The 23,790-nt window shown below is 34.9% G+C and overlaps 1 protein-coding gene across 19 annotated transcripts in view; it reads left to right on the top strand.

Moving 5' to 3' along the window:
* The window catches only part of PPFIA2 (PTPRF interacting protein alpha 2), a 468,314-nt gene that overhangs the window by 399,930 nt on the left and 44,594 nt on the right, over positions 1-23,790 (top strand). For all 19 annotated transcript variants that reach the window (XM_072772907.1, XM_072772923.1, XM_072772912.1 and 16 more), the window contains 2 exons: positions 972-1,126; positions 10,633-10,726. In XM_072772907.1, the coding sequence (XP_072629008.1) occupies positions 972-1,126; positions 10,633-10,726 (249 nt within the window). The remainder of the gene's footprint in view (positions 1-971; positions 1,127-10,632; positions 10,727-23,790) is intronic.

Genomic DNA, 23,790 nt, shown 5'->3' with positions numbered 1-23,790 from the left:
TGTAAGAATCTATCTTCTAAATAGTATGTGTTTTATAGCAAATATATCTGAAAATAGAGCTTTCTGTGCTGGCAGGCATTTTTTTCTTTCTGTCTTATTTATTTTTAATTTCTAATGTGGAAAAAAACAATCATTCCAGTTTCAAAATATATGCTTTCACCCTCCAAGAAAAGAGTGAATTATATTTTAATATGTGAAAGCTATCGGTTTGGAGGTTTAGAGTTTAGAGAATGTGAACTCTTTTATTAGGATAAATAAGTCAAGCAATTCATCATGGTGTTGTCAAATTAACAGCTATGGAATAGATAGCAATATATGTTGAACCTCTTCTATTAATACATTGTCGGCCACATCGACCAGAAATGGAACCCCAAGTAACTGCTTGGTTTCATTTCAGTTTATCATGTACCTAACAGAATACCTGAGAGCTATAAGAAAAAAACATGAAGTGATCATGAGAGTATAAGATAATTTGCTTTTAATTCCTACCTAGATGATTTAAAATTAAATGAATTAGATTCCACAACTGAAAGAAAGACAGGTAGAAGAAAACCCAGTAAAGATGTGGGCTGAAATAGCACCTAAATGTCATTGTTAGTTAAATTTAAATGTCTTGTCAGAGGTCATTATGTTTATGACAAAAAAAAAAAAAAAAACATAAACTGAGAAGGAAATAGAGAGAGGGTCCCATGCTAAATAACAGAAGGTCATTCAACATCCAATTAAGAATCCAACCTATGTCCATTGATTCATTTGAGGTTGTATGAAAACTAGAGGGAAAAACACTTAGAACAAAAATAATCTTTTCTAGAGAAAATTTGGAGGCTCAAGGAAACCAAACTTCAATATGCTTAAGAGCAAATGTGGGAGGAAAGGGAGAAAATAAGTGTTCTTCCGTTTGTCCCTTTATAAAGGAACAAGTCTTGTGTACCTTGTGGGACGAGCAGTCTGCTCTCTTTTGTGTTTTGCAGTAGTTTGTCTGCCTCCCTTGAGCCAGAAAGCCTTGGGCTTGGCAGTGCCAATAGCAGCCAAGACTCTCTTCACAAAGCCCCCAAGAAGAAGGGAATCAAGTCTTCAATAGGACGTCTGTTTGGTAAAAAAGAAAAAGCCCGACTTGGGCAGCTCCGTAAGTGTGCATGTGTTTCACTTTCCGCTGCCACTCATTTTGGTCACTTCTGACGGTCCATCTGGTTTTCATTTCATTTCTCATCTTGGCATTTCTTCTTTTTTCTACCTGACAAACTTTCTTTTGCAGTCAGCTCTGTAAATTCAATTTAACCGAATAATGTTTGACAAAACCTACAAGGGAAGAATATTGAAAAACGTACAGTCCTTTAAATTTCCCTGAATAACAATAGCTAGAATTTATTTAATGCTGACTCTGTGATAGACACAAAGGCCTATGAGGCAAGTGTTATTACTGTTATTCTCATTTATTGATGAGTAAACAATGTCTTCATAATTTGCAGAACTGAGAAATTTATTCTAGTGTCAGTGTTTCAGAATCATTTTAAAGCCACTGAGCCTACTGCCACTTAAGGGACTGATATCTATAAAGGCTTTTCTCCTGAAAAAATTGAGATACCTATAAAAAAATTCAAAATATCGTTTTTCAGTCAAAATGAAGAATTATCGTGTGCAGGGGGAAAAAAGTACAGGATTTCTTTGGTTAGAGCTAACATGGCTTTCCACAAACAAACTCTACAGTATGTAGGTAAGGAGACAGGATGGAATAGGGCAATAGGGATTGTGTTAGTTAGTTATCATCAGTCACCAATTGCATAAAAATATAGATAAGTACATTTGAAATGACCCTAGGTAAATATATTCACATATGTACATAGATAGGTGAGGGATGGATAGAGGGATAGATGGATGTATGGACAGACACACATATTTATAATTGTCTGAAACAAAAAGTATTTGTAAAATTCCTAAAATGATGATATATAAACCTGCCTTGTGTGTGTCTTCCTATATATTTATTTTTTCTTCTGAAATCTTTTTTCATCATATTGGTTATTTGTGATTGCATCTTCTTTTTTCCATCTTTTACTCTTTAACTTAGAACTATAGTTAAATTATTGGGAAAATATTTAGCTTCTACCTCTAACAGTAAATGCTGAACAGAATGATATGAATTTCTTATACTTTCTTTAGGTTTCCAAATAAAGGAATAATTGCTTAACAAGTAATGCTTCAACTCCCAGCCTTACTGTCCTGTCTTGGCACCAAAAGAATTTCTGAGAATAATATTTATTTTACAAATGTATTATATTCAAAAAAACCTCTCCCAACTTCCATAATGTAAATACAAAGCATAAGAAGCCGTGGGAAATTGATGTCCAACCAGCTGTGTGATTAAATGTTACTCAGCAGGTGAATTAAATCCTCTTTGAATTTCTGTTTCTCAGGAGACAAACTCCTTAACCTGTAAAAAAATTACTGCATAAGGAAAGAATATAAAAGAGGATTCTTTTTTGAATATCAAGTATACATGCCAAAGCATTGTTGTTGTTTTTTTATTTGACAGCTGTTTATAATCTTACCAAATTGTCATTTCAAATAAATTACAGTATATTTCACAATAGGATAGTTATTTTAAAATATTTATTTTGCTAATGTAGTAATTTTATTTATTCCCATTTCAATGTAGATGTTCATTTTAGGATCTATAATTTACTTTTCCCTTTTAAAATATGTTTAATTGCCTTTCTCTCATGGATGTTTTTCTATTTTTCTTTTGTATTTAACTTTGATGGGCAGTAACTGAATCAGAAATTTTGCCAACAATATTCTTTAAAAATCAAGGTATCCAAGATATAATTTAAAGTCTGGGAAACTATAGATTCTTCTAGAAACCTTATTACCCATTTTCAATGACTGTGTGGCTCTATGTCAGACCAGATACAAAGGGAATCAATGACAATTACTTTCTGATCAACTCCATCCAAGTTGAAAACTAACAATAGTTGTTGGGGATCATGGCATCACCCCAGGAAGAATTCTGAGCTCTGAGCAATTTTGTTTTGCTCTAAAGAACAACAGAGATACAGTATAGACAAAGCCAGAGTCAGCAGCGTGCTAGGGACTACAATACTGATGAGGAGGACAATGATAAAAATCTGTACGTCTGGTGCTATATAGAAGCTGTGCTGAAGGTGAATCAAAGCTCCTGGAGAAGCCAAAAATAGAAAATCTTTATTGGAAATAAGAGTTGAGTAAGTAAGAAGAAAATACAGAACAAGTAGGTTGAAAGAAACCATATATTTACCAAAAGAATATGATACATGGTAACACTGGTACTTTGGTTGAGGGCTATGGACTCAGGTCTATCTTTGTCTTGGAAGTTGTATCCCTGGTTATAAAGGGAAGACTGTGAAAACTTATCAAATCCAGGGGCTACTACCTCATCATGCTGATTTATGCATCAGAAGAAACTAAGGAAGCACCTCTCATGGTTATGATTTTAGTGTCTTGATCTGGAAAATTCAGACATAGGCACTGGCAATGTTCTATCTTCTACCAATGAGAATAGAAATAGAAAAAAAAAAAAAAAGAAAGAAAGAAAGAAAGAAAGATGCCACTGGGAGCAATGGTAGAGTGATGATGGTGTCAAAGAACCAAATTTGAAATTTTGGACCACGTCCTAAGATTCTGAAATCTTAAAGATTTAGCTCATAAGCTCAAAGAAAGAAAAGTAATCGGCATGTAGCTATGCTAGAGGCCTCTAAATGAAATATGGTATGTAGGAAGAAAGCTGTCTAAACAAAAGTATGAACATGTTCACTTAGTTCCATCAGAACAAAGGAGAAATTCTTAGTAATTCACAGAGGAGAATATTGGTAAAGGGAGTGTTGTTTGCATTATATAACAGTCTGGAAAGCTAGGATTATAAGATAAACTTCAGATATGATGGATCAGTCAGTGTGACTGCATTAAAAGCTGCTAACCATGGTGAATCAAACTGAATATTCAAGTAATCATTTTTTCAAATGTGTTAGTAGCAGAGGCTATATAAACATGGAAACCCCAAAGCGCAAAGGAAGTGACACATCAAAAAAACATTTGAACAAAGCTAACAGAAACCAAACAAAATTGGTTTATTCCAGAAGTTTGTTTGTTTATTTATTTATAGAAAATAAGCAAGGGAGAGGGGCAAAGGGAGAGAGAGTCTTAAGCCTAACCATCTTCCTTAGATGTTGACTTATCTTTCCCCTACCCCTAATATCCAAGCTTAAGTGAATTGTCCACAATTATTATTTTCACATTCTCATCTGCAGTCACTTTATTACCTACACAGCCTGACTTCCACACAACTACTGCTAAAATTCTAGAAACAATTTTAGTCCTAACCAACATAGAAGATCAGTTAGGACAATGAAGGATAGATGCTAAACAAACAGTTCAAGAGGATGGTAACACACTCACAGTAGTATTTATTATGATGTAAACTTAAGGAAGAAACAGGATATCTGAGATAAGAGACCTCTTCCTAAAAACGTATTTTGAAAGACTTTGGTGCCAAAGCTGTATGTATAACAAATGATAGATAGGAACAATGTCAGAAGGCTGCTAGTCCCAAATAAACTGTTGATTGGAAAAACTACCCAGACCAAAAGGCAACTTATAAAATCCTCTTACTATTTTTGTTTAGAAATTCTAAAATTTAAAGAAAATGAATAAAAGTAAGGTTTGCCTTATGCGAACAGAATATGCAAATAAGTGGAACTATTCAAAAATTCGTTTCTGCTTTTGCCTGTCAAAGACAAAGATTTTACCCAGAAAAGAAGCATTAACAAAAGGGAATTGAAACCCAGCAGGGTTGAGATTTTGAGGGGAAAGAAGAACACACAGATACTCCAAAATCATTTGTCTTCCTACTTTGAGTGAATAAGCTTATGTTGAGCTACTCTTAAGTGTAGAGTACCAACCATGGACTTTAGTACAATGTCTAAAGCATAACTGTTGGCATCAGGAAACTTTCAGTTTAGTAAGATAAAATACATAAACACATGTAACCTTTTATTTTAAACAAAACATAACAAAGCCTTCAGTACGTTCCTGACCCAGAAAAATTTTACGTGCTACATTGTCTGTCCTACCAGGATAACTAGGGACAGGGGTTTTGAACCCTACAATTTAAGATTGTACATCAACTGATGGAATCCTGACTGGCTTGCCTTTTAATTCTTTCTGAAGGCATTAACCTATTTTGAAGCAAAGCAAATTAAACTCTGTTAAAAATAGCCATGTCAGATGACACTCGTTTGTTTTTTTGACAAAGTTACTCAGTTACAGAACAGGAAAGGCAGTGGGTGAGCTGTGACTCATGGAATCCCTGTGGACAAGATGTCAAAATGGGGTCTGGGTGATGGAAAAATTCAGTGGGGCTTATCACTGGTTGAATAATCCTATTATAGTGCTAATGAGTGGAGTGATGCCACCTTGGATCAAGGTTTCTGGTGGCATAATTAGGACTCACTCTGTCTTTGGTCAGTACATCCCCAGTCACTTGACATGAATATTTCAGTAGCACAGGTATCTGATTTATGGATTACTGATGTGAATCAGAAACACAAAGGAGAAAAAAATAGAGTTATCCCTAAAAACTATCCCAAAAACTGAGTTATGGACAGTCCAAAATATCTCTCCATATGATCTTTACACATTCTTTGGTTTACTACCTGGGAAACACCGGCTCTCCCAGGTCTTTAGAGAACCCCAGTCATAATAAAGAAACTACAAAGAAAAGAACAGAACACACATGACTATCCTAGCTGATGTTAACACTGAATGAAAAGGATAAAGAAAAGAGGCCATTGACAGATATTGTAAGAGAGGTGACCAGAAATCAAAGAAGAGATTTCCAAGAATGGAAAGTTGATCCAATAGAACAAATGTGACAAAGCTATGGAAAAAAAAAAAAAAACAACAACAACGTAAAAACAGAAAAATATATTGAATTTGAACAGTGTCCCCCATTTTGGATGTATAAAATGCATGTATCATTGAGGAAAAAATATGTAAATATATAAATAAATAAATAAAAGCTACTCTTATGAATTTCCTTGAAATGCACATGAAAAGCAGTATATTTCCAAGCAATTTCTTTGCCTGCTAAATTGCAGTTCTCTTTCCTCTATGGTCATCTGCCAGGTTGCATTACAGTTGCCCAAACTCATTGATTCACTGTAATTAGCATAATGAGGAAAATATCTTCGTAATGAACAACATAGCATCGATATCACACCAAGATTATTTAGCAAAAACACCTATCTACACATGAAATTTGGATGGCCTGAAATTGTGGGCCTTTGCCCCAAAATTCACATTGTTCTTAGATGCTCTGGAGCCAACAGATACAATATGAGTTCCACAAAGTGTCAATTACAGATGACTCATACTCTGGATAGTGAAAGGGCCTTTCTTTGAAGAAAGCACTAATTGGCTTCAATTATAAGTGCATTTATGCCCTAGTTTATACCCTTTATGAGCCAGGCCTTGTGTCTGGTGCATTTTATCTCACAGATAAAGAGATATAGAGAAATAAGTAACCATTTATTCAAATCCAAGTGAATGCTATGGATCAATACTAAAGAGAGGTCCGATGAAAGAAAAGATGAAGCCAGCACTGGGCAACAGTTTGCAGTCTTAATCTCTCTGGAGCTGGAGCTCCCTTCTTTAATACAAGAGCAGGGACCTCTGTTGGACAAAGGGGGAGAGAGGTACAGACCTTGCAATGTGGGTTTCAGCTAGAAATTCCTACAGACTGTACCTCAAGGGCCAACATGAAATTATTTTGAAAGGAATCTGAGGTCCAAGCTACATAGATATATTTGCCCTCACAGCCCAGATGAGAAGATAGCTCCAACCAGCACCATTCATAGATCCAAGTATATGAGGGTCCTTTACTGAATTCCTTGGCTTGGGTCTATGCTTTGCAGCACCTTCCTTGGAATTTTCTATTATCCCTCTCTGGTGCCTAGGAGAGGCTGCGGCTGGCAATGCTCTCTGTGCAGGACGTCCTAGCCAAGATTTGAAGCAGTGTGTGTCCAATCACCAGAAGCACTGATTTTTTTTTTTTAACCTTTCAGACTCTGGGACAAATCAGGGAGGCAGTGCTATCTGGATTTGAGTCCCTGTTTCTCCTCTTCAGAGTATACCCTGACTCTCTTCCCCATGCTTGCAGTCAACCAGATAGATCCCAGGGTGCCTAGAGACTCACACCCATGAGGTTGTTCTGGGCCAGTGGCCCAACTCTGGTTCAGGAGGGTGATCTGACAAGTGAATCATTCATTCCCACTGTGTGGAATGATATTGTATGATTTGGGACCACTAGATTATTGTTCGACTAACTTGGAGTTACTCAAAATGTTTATGTAGAAAATGATCTAGTAAAAAAAAAATACTTGAGTGGGACCCTCACGTCCTAGAAGTGGTCCTGTGCCCAACAATTCCAACTCCTCAAAGACCTTGCCAAAGTAAGTGCACTTAGGGCTACCCCGGAGAACTTCAATGAGGCAAGGATTTTGACTTGGGCATTTGCCCGCACAACTACTGGGTGGTCACTGACAAAGTGATAAGCAACTTATTATGTGAGTAATCCATCGAATCATGAAATTCACATCTTCGATACCTGAGTACATTATGCTCTGAGAGGGTGGGGAATTAATGATGCTTTCTTCATATTCCTAATGAACCTCTCAGAAAGTGAATAACCCCTAACTTCCACAGGCTAGTGTTTCATATTAGGGGCACTCTTGCCACTTTAAGGACACACTAAAGGATTTTCTGCACAATATGTATCAGTTGCCTTTTGCAGTCACGTCGACATCTGAAAATATGCCTCCCTCCCCATTACAACATACGCATATATTCATATTCCTTCTGGAGATTGGTACTGTCTCCAGTTTAAACCATCAGTATATAGAGAGCTGTCCAACAGAAATATAATTCAAGCCACAAATGTGAGTCACATATAATTTTTAATTTTCTAGTTGCTACATCAAGAAAAGTAAAAAGAGACCAGTGAGATAAATTTCAATAATTATTTTATTTAAGTTAATATATTAGAACATTTCAACATGCAATCAATATAAAATTATTAGATACCTTATATTCTTTTTTTTTTTGCATTATGTGTTAAAAATCATATGTGTGTTTTATACTGCAACATTTAATTTGGACCAGCCACATATCAAGTGCTTCATAGCTTTGTATGACTAGTGAATAAAACATTGGTATAGGCAGACAGATGGATATTCCTAAAGTCCACACAGCTATATGAACCCACCATCAACTGGCAGGCTCTTCCCAGAGTTAGATGATCATCCATAGAGTAAGAGTTCATAAGCTGGTTTGGCTGGAACTATTCTTACCAAGAGCTGGAACCTGAACTTTGCTGGATCAGTTCAATGAAAGAAGGTTCTCCTCCAGAAATGTTTTAATTGGTCTAAAAACATGCACATGTTTAGACTTTTGCTTCTGTTTAAGGCCATTGTCCTACATGTGATACTTTAATTTTATCTCCTATGGCCAGAAGTGTTCTTTTCTATTGGCATTTTGAAACAGATGTAGCTGTAATTCTCTATTAAGTGCTCTGTCCAAAGGATATTAGATTTTGAAGTATTGAAAGTATTTCCAAGCTCCTCATGCTTTTTATTTTTTATAGCTTTATTTATGACAAGCAAAATCTAATATCTGCTTTAGATTTGACTCACAATATTCTTGTAGAGATTTCTTTATTTCTCTCCTACAGCTTTCATTTAAAAAAAATGTTGTTTTTGCTAATTAAAATGTTGGATTCTTAGAAAAAATTTTAAATCATAATTTACATGTTCTTGTTTGCTCAGAAAAAATAAAAACCCTGATTCATACAACCACTTGGTGGTTGAAATGTCTTGTTTATTTAATGGGTCTACTTCATCAATCTCTATGTCCCCATCTGGACTAATCAAGAATTTTGTAATTTTTGAGTGAGTCATTCATTTCTATTTCCATTTCAAGAGAACAATTTTATTGTTATTTTCAGACTGTGAATAGTAATTTATGGATATACAGTAAGGCAAGTACACTGAAGAGAGACATAAAATGAAAATATTCACTCACTGTGCATAAATGGAAAATCTCACATTTAAAAACGACCCCCAAGATTCCTTTAGTCAACTAGTGGATGGTTCTCCTAATGGTACCAACAACGAAATTCTTTCATAATACAAAAAGTTATTTAAGTGTTGATTCCACATGTGCATAATTAAATAAAATAAATGTTGGTCCCCAAACTCAAAATTATTGATTAGATCCAGACAGCAATCAATGTGTTTTCAATTAAAGAGGAGGACTTTGTTACAATTTTACAGTTCAGTAACAGAGTTACTAGGCTATGAGATTAACATTTATACCAATGCTCCAGAATTAATAGCATCAAGTATTATAAATTGTTCACTAAATTATGAAAACAGTAACAAAATTTGTCATGGTGCCTAATAAGATCATTTCACTAGAGAAACCATAACCTAGTCCAAGCCCTGCAAATGTGAGGTTGGAAAATTAAAATAACAGAATAGCAAAAATTGTGTTTAATAATTGTATTTATTGATATATTGGTGGCATGTGTGTGTGTAGCCTTTGTAAGAGGTAGTATTAGCCTAAATCTTTCTACCTTATCTTGAGCTTATCTTGGACTTTAAATCCCTTCCATTTAAAAAAATATGTATACCTTAATCCACTTAAAAATAGTGAACATTTTTTCGTTTTACCTTGACTTCATGGTTTTTTTTTTACATATAGGAAATAGCAAAGAGAAAACAGAGCCCAGTATTAAGTTCTCATTTTTCAATTGTCACAAGAATTTATGAATTAATTATGTGCTTATGGATCCTGAATGAAATAATTGCATTGTAAAATGTGTAGTTCTGTGTTTGATGCCCAACATACTTCTCTAAAATGACACTACACTAAATAATCTGTGACTTGCCGAGTAAAAGCAATTCTTCCCAAGATGTTTTGAACACATAGTTTTTTCCAGATATAATTATAAAGTTTACAAGACAAAAGAAAAGCTCCCAGAACATGTGAAGTTCTGGAAGTAAATATTACATTAAAGAGTATAGAAGTTAGCCAGGTGAGGAAGAGAGGATTCCAGAAGCAAGATAGGAAAAAATCTTTAGAAGTCAGCAAATGCCTCTGCATTCCCTTGACTTGGAATTGACATGCACCTTATTGGGTTCATTGGGCTATCATTTATCCCATTATATATAAAATATGGCAAATTTTTCAAATGTTGAAAGAAAACTCTCACGCACTATACCCATATTTGCTCTTGTTTTTTTGTAAGAAGAGAAGTGGACAGCCTGCAGACTCTATTTGTCCATGTATTTATGATGTATTATGTTGCTGCTGGGTGCAATTGAGTAGTAGGCTAATACGTACTCTTTCTTTTCATTCTACCACTGTGGGTTCATTTATGTCCCCATCCCATTTTATGGGCATTGAGTTGGAAATATAAAGACAATCTAAAAAAGCAAAGGAATATCTGATACTGAAGGATTGAGCAAATAACTTTTAAAAATTTCTTTTCAGCATTGACCTAATGTATGCAACCTAATGCCAATAGTTGCTTCTTCACAGGAGGCTTCATGGAGACAGAAGCTGCAGCTCAGGAGTCCCTGGGGTTAGGCAAACTTGGAACTCAAGCTGAGAAGGACAGAAGACTGAAGAAAAAGTAGGTTTGGAGATTTTCTTCTTCCTTTTTTTCTAGCTTTGACTTGCTCTTTATTACTTGTGGGGAACTGAAAAGGCAGTAGTTGGAAACAACAGACTAAGGCCACCATTGTCCTTGTAGTCCTTAAAACGACTTGCTAAACTCAATTATGAAAACAGTAACAAAATTTGTCACTGGTGCCTTAATAAGATCATTTCACTAGAGAAACCATAACCTAGTCCAAGCCCTGGCATTTCCTAATTCTCTTGAGGGGCTGCGTGAGATAGGTAGACACGTCTTTGGCCTGTAATAGAAATAGATGGTTTCTTCTAAGAGACTGACACATTTATTGCAAAACTCGTAAATATTTAAAATATTTAAATGTAGCCTCATAAGTAATATAATAATCTATTTGATGCTGAATCCAGGACTGAACTGGTCTGATAAAATGAGAACATATACCATCCAACTTTGTGTTTCCTCTCACAGCAATTAAAGAACCTCCTCTCTACTTGGAGTATTTAAAAGGAGAATATTTCTTTGACTGATTGAACATAAACTTATTTTAGACCCAGAGCAGATTGTTTTGCATCTGTCAGGAAACTGATAGTGTATCTTTTCATTCACATGTAATATGGAACATTTAAATGACTTGCAAAATTGGCAAATTTTGAGTCTCAGCAGCTGTTAGAAAGCTAGTGGGTCCATAAATAACATATTTTTAAAATACAAAGTAGCATTTTCAGTGATGAAATAGTACCTATAGAACATGTTCTCTAAAAGCCAAAGGATTTCTTCTATTCCAGAATCTTTTGGTTGTTTACTCCTTTTCCTCTCCCTCCCCCACTCAGATATGTATTACATCGTGTTTGTAATCTTCATGTTTACCTTTTTTCCTATGAAATAACATTCATTGCTCTAGTCACCATTATTGTAACAGGTATGCTTATATGATTATAGTGTTTGGCATAATCAATTGACTTCATATTTTTGCCTTCTCATTTGCTTTATAGATGTTTACTAGTAATGAGAAAATACAGACTTGCAAGTTGTAGAGGAGCTCACTACCCTCATTATTTCATTAATTTTCTACTTATTAAAATTATATATATATACAGACTTGCAAGTTGTAGAGGAGCTCACTACCTTCATTATTTCATTAATTTTCTACTTATTAAAATTATATATATATGTAGTATATATGCATCAAATTTAATAGAAACACTGTGCAGAAATAAAGAAGTGACCTTGAGAGCATTATTTCTTGAATGCAACCAAATAGTTGTATTCAATAGTGGTGAATATTTCTTCTTATATTACTGATCACTCAAAAATATAATCAAATATTTTCACAATCTGTTCAAACTCTCTTAATTTTATTTATTACTATCAAGGAATACTTTATTCAATTTTGTGGCTATTTTTTGAGAAAAAATTCCTCTAAGAAATCTTCTCTTTAGATAGGTTTTTTAAAACTTATTTCAAGTCTAAAGAACTTCCAATTTTATTTATTTAAAATATGTCTAGAGGAATAAGAGTAATTAAAACCCAGTCTAGCTAATGAACTTGATTTATTTCACTTAAAATTAATTTTTATTTTTCCTACAATGAAATATTTACATATAATGGCAATTTAACCAGTTTTTACATTGCTTATAAGGGTGATAACGAGGCAGACAACGTATTTCATTGGTTGTTAATGGATCCAAGTTAAATGTCTTTGTCAACAGTTACTAAAGTTAAATATTCAAATCATGTAGTGATTTTAAGACTAATATATTTAAAACTTATCTATAATTATTTTAAACACTGTTGGATTGACTTAATGTTAATTTTATGGAATTGTTTCTCAATCCTAACTACCCTCATAGTCAGAAACCTATTTTAGTTCTAGACTTAGTTTGAAGATTTTACTATACTTAACCTTTCAGTTTTATTTTGTAATACGTTTTGGCGAAATATAATTTTAAAATGCACTAAATAAAATACTTGTCTTAATGTTAAAAAAGTTATTAAGAACATTCTAGGATATGATAAAAGGTAATATTTCTCAGTACAATTACTTCCTAGGGATAGTGGTATTTGGGTTAAAAATGATCCAACAAAGCAAGTCAGGGTTGATTAATGGAAGGACAGAAGTATTTCTCTTATTATTGATTATTCCATGGCAAGAACCTCATGAGTATAAATATGTAACCAGTATTTATGAGACATATATAAGTGCTAACACTTACTCAGGGCTTGGATGACACTATGCCTTGGTTTCTGGATTACCAGAGGGAAGTGTCTTCATGTAATGAGTTTTATAAGATAGACAAGATAAATTATTTCATGTTTATTGGTCTTTCAAGATGGAGAAAAAAATTCAAGTACATTTTCAACATAGCAAAATGGAGCAATTTCTTTCAAAATATTGAACACTATAGGTTTATGTGCATAATTGCAATGACTATGGCTTCCTAATAGTTATTTCTTTATGTTCTATCCATTGTCTAAGCCAAATGATGTTTCCAGGACAAAGTACTTAGGTTAGACCTATGTTCACTATCCCAAAATTTATACCAGAGCTTCATTAGTCTCCGTGGGGAAAGCAGAGCTAAGGAAAAACCCTATTTTCAACTTACTAGCATATCAGGTATCTACAGTTAACAATCTGTGAATTTAAATTTAATTGAGAGAAATCTTATCTCAAGAAGTTAGTTATGACACATTTTTTAAAAAACCATATGTGGGAGATACTTTCAGAGAACAGCTTTCAAGATATTCCAAATTCTTGCAAAGTTCAGAAATTTGTAATGTTGGCAGTCCCCAGCTAAGGTCTAATTTGAGGCGCATTTACCATCCAGCAAATCAAACACACATAGGTTAGAACAGCTTACTGCATCTGTGTCCCTACCTCATTCTACTTTTACTTTGCTTTGTGAGGTAGGCATTTGTTTTTTTCTTCTATTTCTGGTTATTTTCCTATGATAAGGCATAGGAATAGTACAATACTGGATCTTCTAAAGCACTCACTGTTCAAGAGGATCTTGTCAACCTTTCCCTTCCTGAGTTGGATATTATCACACAGGTGCTATTCCATCGGAGCACCATCTTACCTAGGCCTGAAGTCAATCTACAGTTGTCCTGCCTGGTTTATTTTTACTATGCCATATATTTGCTCTTCCTTCTTTTAAACCTTTAACTACATTAATTGCCTCAACAGGTTTATATAGTGTATAGTTCATACCTACAAATATTGTGTCAAATTGAAACTCCTCTAATAATTCTTCAAGTACTTCACATTAACTTCTCGTCTTCCCCCATTAAAATTTGAATAGTTTTTCTGTAGCCTCATGGTATAGCTCTCCTAATCCTAAAGACTGAGTCACTTATTATTCTCAGTACATTCTCTCCACATTAAAACTGTGATTCTCCTAGCTTTCTTGATGTGGGCTCCTTCTGGAGTGTCACAGCTCTTTGAGATCTTGTCCATCATCCTTTGTTTGATTGCACTGGACTCCAGGCACCTTCTCTGACTTAACACATAGTAGAAGGCATCTGCATTTCTAACATTCACATTATAAGGAATGGGGCCTGAGAATTTCACCTCCCCCCTTTTATACTGGTCACCCTGATCTTGAAGAACTCATTCCTCCTTCTTAGCTCTCTAGCCAATGTTTTTTTTTTTAAATTAATTTATTTACTTATTCGTGAGACACACACACACACACACAGAGGGGCAGAGACACAGGCAGAGGGAGAAGCAAGCTCCATGCAGGGAGCCCAACATGGGACTTGATCCTGGGTCTCCAGGCTCACGCCTTGGGCTAAAGGTGACACTAAACCACTGAGCCACCCGGGCTGCCTTCTAGCCAATGTTTTAATCTAAGATCTATAACTACTTGCTCAAGATGGCCAACTAAAGCCAACCACACAACTACAAAAGGTAACTGTGTGGCATGATAGAAACTATTGCAAGGCCACAAACTTACATGGTCTGGCCCATCAAAAATGTCAATTTCTTCTTGTTTTGTATATTTTTATTAAAGTATAATTAACATACAGTATTATATTAATTTCAGGTATACAACATATTGCTTCACCAATTATATAGATTATTCAGTGCTGAATTTCTAAATGTTCTTTAATTCCCCAAATTTTCCTTAGGGTTTAGATGTGGGTCTCTTAGGACCCAATAATAGAAACTCTGTTCTTTGCTTTAGTTTAAAACCTATTTGATGATAGACAAAGGAGTCTAGCAATTAGAGATCAAAATGTCAACTTTATTACCAATCAAGCTGTTAGAATATGACTTACAAATGTGGTAAAAAAAAAAAAAAAAAAGAGGAGGTTTCCTAAAGCTGAAGCCCAGAACTAGAAATATTTATATGACATAGAAAGAGCTAGATTGTCACAAGCTTCCAAAGTGCACAAGTATAAGTATAATCCCCACCTCTCCTTAAAAATAGCATCTACAATATTATGATTCTGTAAATGTGTCTCTCTAGAATCAAGGACTATGACTCAAGGTCATGAGATCAAGCCCTGCTTAGGGTCAGTGCTGAGATTCTTTCCCTTTTCATCCCCCTTCCCTTCTGTCTCTCCCCCTGCTCATGCTCTCTCACTGCTCTCACTTTCTCTTCCAATCTCTCACTCAGTCACTCACTCACTGATAAATAAATAAATTAATAAATAAATTAATTAATTAATTAATTTGTTTAAAAAATAGCTCACAAGGGAGGAAATGAAATTTTGTCTTTTTTTAAATTTTTTTTAATTTTTATTTATGATAGTCACAAAGAGAGAGAGAGAGAGAGAGAGAGAGGCAGAGACACAGGCAGAGGGAGAAGCAGGCTCCATGCACCGGGAGCCCGACGTGGGATTCGATTCTGGGTCTCCAGGATCACGCCCCGGGCCAAAGGCAGGCGCTAAACCGCTGTGCCACCCAGGGATCCCGAAATTTTGTCTTAAACATCTAAAAGAACTTTCAAAGTATCAATGTTAAATGTATTAATATCTCATCATATTTCTTGCCTTTATTTACCTGGAATACACAAAGCTAACAATTTCCCATATCACCATCTCCAGAAATGAAATGCTAGGGTGTGTGGCCATCTCTCTGAGTTTTTAAAGATCTGGAAATATATTTTACATCTAAATTAGTTTATAATTGCTAAAAGCATAAAACTATTGGTTCAAAGTAATTTTCCCTCAAAACCTTAAAGGTACTATTCTTCTTGCTTCTAGTTATATCCAATATCAATTGTCATTCTTTTGTATATAACATGTAAGATTCCTTCTCTCTCTCTCTCTGAAAGTTTAAGATTTTTCTCTTTATCTTTGGAGTTCAGAAATATCATAACTATTTCTCTTCAAGTATTTTTTGTTTCATTTTTCTACTTTATACTTGCAATCTGACTTGCTAGTCTGACTGTTTATATGTATTGACTTAAAATTTTTTCCATTTCTATGCTCAACTTTAATTCCAAGAAGCTTACTTTTATGATTAAAGATGAAATTGTTGTTTCATAGTAATACACAGGTCTCTCATGACAGTCCTTGATTGGTAGTGACCATATTAAAATTGACAAAATCCTGTGAATGGTCACGTATCTCCAGAAATATAAATTCTGAAATCTGCATCTTAATTTTTATCTGCTAATTTTCCTACTGCATTTTTACACTATATAATTTTTTATTGAAACTGAGCATGGGTAGCTCAGTCGGTTAAGCGTCTGCCTTTGGCTCAGGTCCGGACCCCAGGGTTCTGGGATAGAGCCCGCATCAGGTTCCCCATTCAGTGGGCAGTCTGCTTCTCCCTCCGCCTGTCCCCCTACTTGTGCTCTCTCCACTCTCTCTCTCTCAAATAAATAAGTGAAATCTAAAAAAAAGAAAAGAAACATGTATGCATACAAAATCTTTTGTATCTTGAGACTTAAATTGAAAAATACCATATAAATATTAACATACTAATCTATCATTTTCAATCTTTAGTTATAATATCTGTAATGTGTTATTATTATCATGTTAGTTATACTATATTCTTCCAAATGGATAGCACTGCTAAATGAATATGGATTTGAAATCAATTTTTCAACATCATTAAAACAAAATTAACATTCCAACTCAGCTATCAGCAGCATCCTCCAGAGAAGTGGTTTTATCCTTGGAACATGGTAGTCGTAGTTAATCACTACCAATGAATCTTTATGTTAGAACTTCAAAGACATGAAAGTGAAGCTCTATAGATTTAGCTAATTTATTTCCATTGCAATCCTAAGGGTCTTCCTCAGTGCATAATCTTTAATGTGTTTTGAGACTCTGCACTTTTAATCTTTGGCATTTGGAAGGTTCAGAGTTTGCATATCTCTAAATAAAATAAATATCACTGAAAATATTCATTATGAAAGGTAGCACAGAAATTCCACAACATTCATTCATTTAATAAATATTTATTAAGTGTCTGTGTGGCAAGTTAAACTTATAAATGAGTTGTATTCCAGGGGTTAATTTGTAAGACGTGTGTTAGAAGCTTTGAATACATTTGCCCATCTAAGTAATGCTATACATACGGAAGGTAAATGTCTTTGCTTCCTCCACAAAAATCTATTTTGTAAGCGTGCTGTAAGAATTGAATCTGACTAGATAAAGCAAAAGGGGGAATTCATGGGTAGGATATTAGAGTATCTCAGAGATTTCAGAAACAACAGAGGCAGGACAACTCCACAATTTCAACAATAAGAGATTATGAAATATTTCTCTAGAGTGTTGTCAAGAGCTCATATTTTCTGTTTCATTCCATTCCAAATGTTAAATTCCTAAGGGAAAGCATGACTGGCTCAGTGTGAAACAGATATTTGTACTTGGATCAATCAGTTATAGTCAAAGGTTCATTTAATACAGACCTGATTACAGGAGAACACGCTGGGGACTCAACTCAAAAGGATCTAATAAAGCAGAATATTTCAGAACCCAATCCTAATGTTCTCAGTATTTCTCTGGGAGAATGTCCCAATATCCTACCTGAAACTTCGCAAGCATGTCTTCTGTGCCTGCCCTGAGCTAGAACTATCACTGCCTTGCCATCCAATCAATCATATGTAGTAGCCCTGTCTAGCTCCAACTGTGGACAATTGTAAAAATTCTCTAAACCTAAAGAAATGATAATATCCAAAGGTAAAGACAAAAATGCATTGAAGATTTTTAGGAAAAAAAAAACTAGGGAAAATCAGAGTGTTTTAAAAATATCTATATTTAGATATACTTTATCCTTTTGGAGGAAGGAAAAGAATTCAGGATGAATAGGGCTGCTGTTTTGAGCTTACAGTGCAATGTTAACGATTAGACTAAGTAGAACAGAAGCCTGTATAGTCTCCATATTTTCTGCCCAGGAGAAACATTTTTTATATGGAAAGATAAAATAAGAATTAGTAATAGGAGATTAAAACTTAAGATAGTTACATGTACTAGAGGAATGGCTTTTTCTAAATAAGTCCATATCATTTGTCTTGATTGAAGTATATCCTGGATTAATGGAATATGCAAATGGTAATTTTTAATTCATTCACTTAATGCCTATTATGTCACAAAGACTGTTAGAAACTACTGATTTTCAAATTACACAGTTCCATTTTTTAAAGTGTTTATAAACAGACAAACATGAAAACAAATTATTGCATGTAAGTATATCAAGATCATGATCACTTCTCTAAATTACTAGGTTTTGAACACAATAAAAAAAAGTGCTACAAACTTAAAACCACCTAATATTCTTATTTAAAAGTTGTTCTCCAAGCTAAAGTGGTTACTTCATTGTTAGTTTCCAAAATAAATGCATAACATAGGTCTTTTTTTTAAAGATTTTATTTGTTTATTCATGAGAGACACAGGCAGAGACACAGGCAGAGGGAGAAGCAGGCTCCATACAGGAAGCCTGACGTGGGACTCAATCCCCACGTCTCCAGGATCACACCCTGGGCCGAAGGCGGCACTAAACTCCTGAGCCACCTGGCTGCCCAATATAGATTATTTTTGATCAATAAGAAAGGAGATTATGAATGACCAAGAGGAAATGGAGTCCTTTAAAAATAAACTGTGAGGGGCACCTGGCTGGCTCAGTCGGTAGAGCATGCAACTTGATCTCAGGGTTTTGAGTTCGAGCCCCACATTAGGTCTAGAGATTACTTAAAAATAAAATATTTATAAATAAATAAATAAATAAATAAATAAATAAATAAGCAAGCCGTGCCCTTAAACTTTTCAAACATTTTCTAGATATGTAGAGGAGGAAAAATGCTATAAAAACACCATTTATTGAGTTCAGCAAGGTATTTCATTTACTTTTTAAATGATACTTCTAAATATAAAATTGGGTTGAAACTAACAAAATGGATTTATGTCTGATAGAACTATTGTAATCAAAGGGGCTGAACAAAAGACCTGGTGATGGCTGAGTGAACTAGAAGGTGGCCGACTCAGCACTTTGACAAGTGATTTAAGTAAGAGCATCAGATTTGTGGAGGACTGAAGCTAGAAGACATAGTTATGGTTTCAGATAAATTATTTTATTTAAGGAAGACCTTTACATAGAGATCCAGATCTAATAAGATAAAATTTAATAAGGGTGTTTATGTAATTCTACATCCAATTTCATGACTAAACTTACTTGTTACTTGTGTATAGGAGGATATGGTGTGTGTGTATATATCGGGAGATCTTAACTGCAACTCCTAAGAAAGCTGTTTCTGTAAGAAAAGACAAGTTAGCAAGGAAGGCAATGATATTTCCAATATCCATCAAAAAAATTGATAGGGCCCAAATTCTACACACTGCACAGATCATAGCTGGATATTGTGTTAATTCCTGGGAAATACACTTAAAGGGTTATATTCAAACCAGCGTCTCTTCCGAGGAATACGACCAGTATCCTTGTGATAAGACCTTGGGCCAAAAGTCAGAGGTGATTACAGATAAATTTGAGCCACGTCTAAGTGAGAACTGTTAGCAATCACATATCCGAGAAGAAAGAATTGACCACCTGGAAGGAGAGTTGTTCCTCATGATTATGTCCAATATAGACCTGCCAAGTATGTGTATGATGCAGAAGTACTATACGGGGGATTCAAATTATACGACAGATTGAATCATGCTCTTCAAATTGTCTCTACCCTGGAATTCTGTGATTCTCTATGTAATTCAGAGAACAGGACTCAGGAGAACCTAAGCTTTTCAAATTCTATTCATTTATTTTTTAACATCGCAGTGCCTGGCATATCGCAGGTACTCAAAACATGTTTTCCAAATAACTGAATGCACGGATAGAAGCTGCGTGGGGAAAGAACTCTAAACGTGAAAATCTGAGAAAAGAACAGGAATTAGGGCAGTGACTTCTATCCAGATGACTAAACGAGGAACCTGGGCTTCCTCTTTGCCCTTGGGCTTCCTTCTCCATGCACCTCTCTCTACTATCCATACAATAGGTCTTTGAAATCTCTCAGCTGGATTGGTTTTCTTCTTTCCCTTTCAGACCATCATAGTTAAACCATGTCCCATTCTCGCCTTCCTGTAATCCATTCTTCACCCTTCAGCTAAAGAGATCGCTCTAAATTATGTTTCTGAACCTGCCTACAATCCCTCAGTTACTACTTAGCTTCCTTAGGATAAATTCCAGATGCCTTTAGATGGCTCATAAATCCCTGCATCCCCTGGTCCCTATTTATCTGACCAGCTTTATCTCTCTCTACTTCCCATGTTGCATGTATGGTCTTAATATACTAAATATCTATTTCTTGTTGATAATTACTCCTCTCTCCCCATGTGCATATATTCTGTTCCATTTTCCTCCTCAGTCTTCATATAGTAATGATAATAATTATCTATTATCTATGCAGTAACTGATAATCACATTGAGCAGTTACAATATTCTAGGTGCCATTCTACACGTTTTAGATGCATTATCTCTTTCAATTTTCTTTTTTTAAAAAAAAAAAAATTTTCTTTTTTTTTTTTCTTTTTTTTTATCTCTTTCAATTTTCACAAAGCCTTCGAGGTAGCTGCTGCTGTTTTCCTCTGCCTGTGAGGAAACCTAGCTTTCCAGGCCCTGTGCTATACAAGAGGCTGGACCTACTGGCTCAGCTTTCCTCTAAATTATTTGGGATCTCAGGGTAAAGCTGCAATTTAAAGCATGTAGTTGTCAGCTGGACCTTGAATATCCTATATAATCTTGGATGCTTTATATAAGGAGTCAAAAAAGAACTCCTCACTCTCTGTATACTCTAAAAAGAGTAGCATATTTTTTTCTAGAGAATAGTTTCTCATCTGACCCTATCCCATCTTTCAACATGAGCAACAAATATATTCAAACCAAACACCTTTTTTTTTTTTTTTAAAGACTGGGAGGGGAATATAGTTTCAAAGCATAAGATGTAGCTGTGTTATAAGATTTCTTTTTTATATATAATTAGCAGCACATATCTCAAAGTTTGATATAAGAATAGTGATTATCTCTTATAAATAAGCTATGTAAGAAATTTAAACGTGCTTAAATCAATCTTAGGCTATTCATTCCAATAAAACTTACAAAGTCGGTATCAAAGAGCAAGGATAATTAACTCCCTTTTCTAAAAGAAAAAAAAAGTCACTAATTAGATTTAAATATGATGCTGGTGTCTTAATCTGGAAAGAATTCTCTCCATTTTTTTCCCACAAATATAAGATCTTATATTGGCTCTCCATAGGTTTTTCATAAGGTCTTTGAAGATGCCCTCCCTTCCTGCAGTTATTTAAAAATTAGCCACCCATCAAGCAAGATTCTCTTCCTTGCTTCTACATTCCTAAGGAGGACAGTGGTTATCCATATCTTATTGCTAGAGTTTTATTCAAAAAATAGTTTATGCCAAAAGATTTCCACTAAAAATTATGTATGCGTATATGTATACTTTATGCACATGTGTATACAAAACTACAATTAAATGTCTTTGTTTCATATTTTACATAATCAAAACTTTAATCATGGGCCTGACTGGGTTAGTTTTGCTGGGCAAATTAGAAGAATAAAGATTTCCTAACCTCTGTGTAAGAGTCTCAAGAATCTCAAACTTAAACTATTGGAAATCAGTATTAACTTTAACAAACATTTAATTCTGAAGTACTGTGATGATGAACCATACTGAAAACTTCTTAAACCATACTGAAAACATTTCCTTTCATTTGTAAAGATCACTAGATATGTGTGTGTCCATTTTTTTTTACCTGTATCTCATGTCTTTATATGTAAAGTGAGCCTTTCCGTCACCTTCGGGGTGCTCTTATATCCACATAGATCACCTGTCCACAACTTAACTTGTCCATGTCATGGCTTCATCACTTCCAATGCCATTCTCTACTCCAGGTCAGATACCTTCCATGGTCATAGTCTGTATCTTCTCATCACCTCCAAATCACTCCTACTCCAAAATTTCTATTTATTACCAATTCAAGCATATTATTCTTTCCTAAACAGTCTTCTTTCAGCTTTGCTTTATCGACTTCTTCTGCTATCAATTTTTTTACACTTCTATCCTTTCTCAGCACACTAGCCCCTTTCTCTTCCCTCCTTGCTTCCTATTTAGCTTAGATTCCATGTGCATAATTTCAACACACTCAAAAATTTCTAAACGCTTTTGCTCCTCTTTCATTTGATTGTATCCACGTGTCATACTCGCAGCCCCCAATGAATTTTCTTTCTTCATGTCTGCGTTTGAACACTTCTGTGCTCCTGGAGAACATCATAGCACAAGTTGAGCCAGCTTCAATTGGGAACTCAGCAGTGCCCAGTAACTGCAGTATGTTTGTCTTACAGATCTTGTTTCTACTCTGCAGCTTTCATTAGAGACCCCCACTGTCCTCAAGCCCGCATCTTCTGCAGATGAGCTCAGTCTGCCTGGGAGGGAGAGAAAAAAGGAACCATCAAGGTGCCCTGAATTATTTGCTGCCAAATATGCCCTAACACTAGTCCCTCTCCTATTTCACTAGAGGAAACTAGGAAACTCTTCTTACCTGAGCCCACCTCTTCCCAGTTTCTCAGTCAAGTTGTGCTGACTTCCTTCAATTCTTCCCTCTTCTGTGTTTTGGCTGCCAGCACTTACACATTCTCAGGTTTCACCTGTTAAGAAGAATCCTTACTTTATTCCCCTTTTCCACGTTACTACCCATCCACTTCCCAATCTGGTGTCAATAACTGATTCTAAAATCTGAGTCACCAACTTGAACTTTAAGAAGCAAGAGGCAAGCACATTGAAGCTCGTGTTGTGAGTTACTTATCCTGTGAAGTTTTAACATTCAAAGTTGACTAGTTTGTAAACAGGCAAAGGCCCATTCATTTAATAAGAGATCTAGAAGATTGAAGGGAGACCGTTGAAAAGTTTCAGGCACCCATTTTGGAATATGACATATACTAGCTGGTAATGTCTCCTTGTGTCTGGATGTATGCTGATGTTCCCAAGGAAAACATGCCAATAATTGGATTGGATCTTATTCATTAAATGGTAACTTAAAACCTGTTCTTTCTCTATGTCAATTGAAACTTGTTATTTGCCTGTTACTCATAGTGGTCTTTAACTGAAGAACATTTATTTTTTCACAGAGTCTGTCTTGGTATTATTGTAACCTTGACAATCTGGAGTGAAGAGAAAAAAAGGATAAAGGTGTTATGTGTTTTATAAATAACTGCTCGTAGGAAAGAATATAGAAAGAAGAAAAATTAAATACTGTATCTAGATGAAAAACTCTGCAAATATATATTCCCTCTGACATAAATTTGTAGTATAATCCCACATCATATATCAGAGTCATTTATGACTCTAGCTCTTTGTCCTTTGCAGAACTTTTTTTAAGTCATGAGCTGAAATATTTAATATTATAAAGTGACATAACTGCTCACTATTGCTTTAAATTAATTGACTATGGAGAACAAGAAAATGCATAAAAACTGAGAAATCAGACAGCTTATAAAAACCGATAACCTACATTAGAACTTTAAGCAGTACTTTTTGAATGTCTCCTTTATATCTGTGTTTCCTGTTTATTTTCATAATTTCTCTTACATTTTTATTTAAGGTATTTTT

This window comes from Canis lupus, chromosome 13 (genome assembly GCF_048164855.1).
Source record: "Canis lupus baileyi chromosome 13, mCanLup2.hap1, whole genome shotgun sequence".
In the NCBI taxonomy this organism is placed as follows: domain Eukaryota; kingdom Metazoa; phylum Chordata; class Mammalia; order Carnivora; family Canidae; genus Canis; species Canis lupus.
Note: the sequence above shows the minus strand (reverse complement) of the source record. Positions and strands in the feature narration are given on the sequence as shown.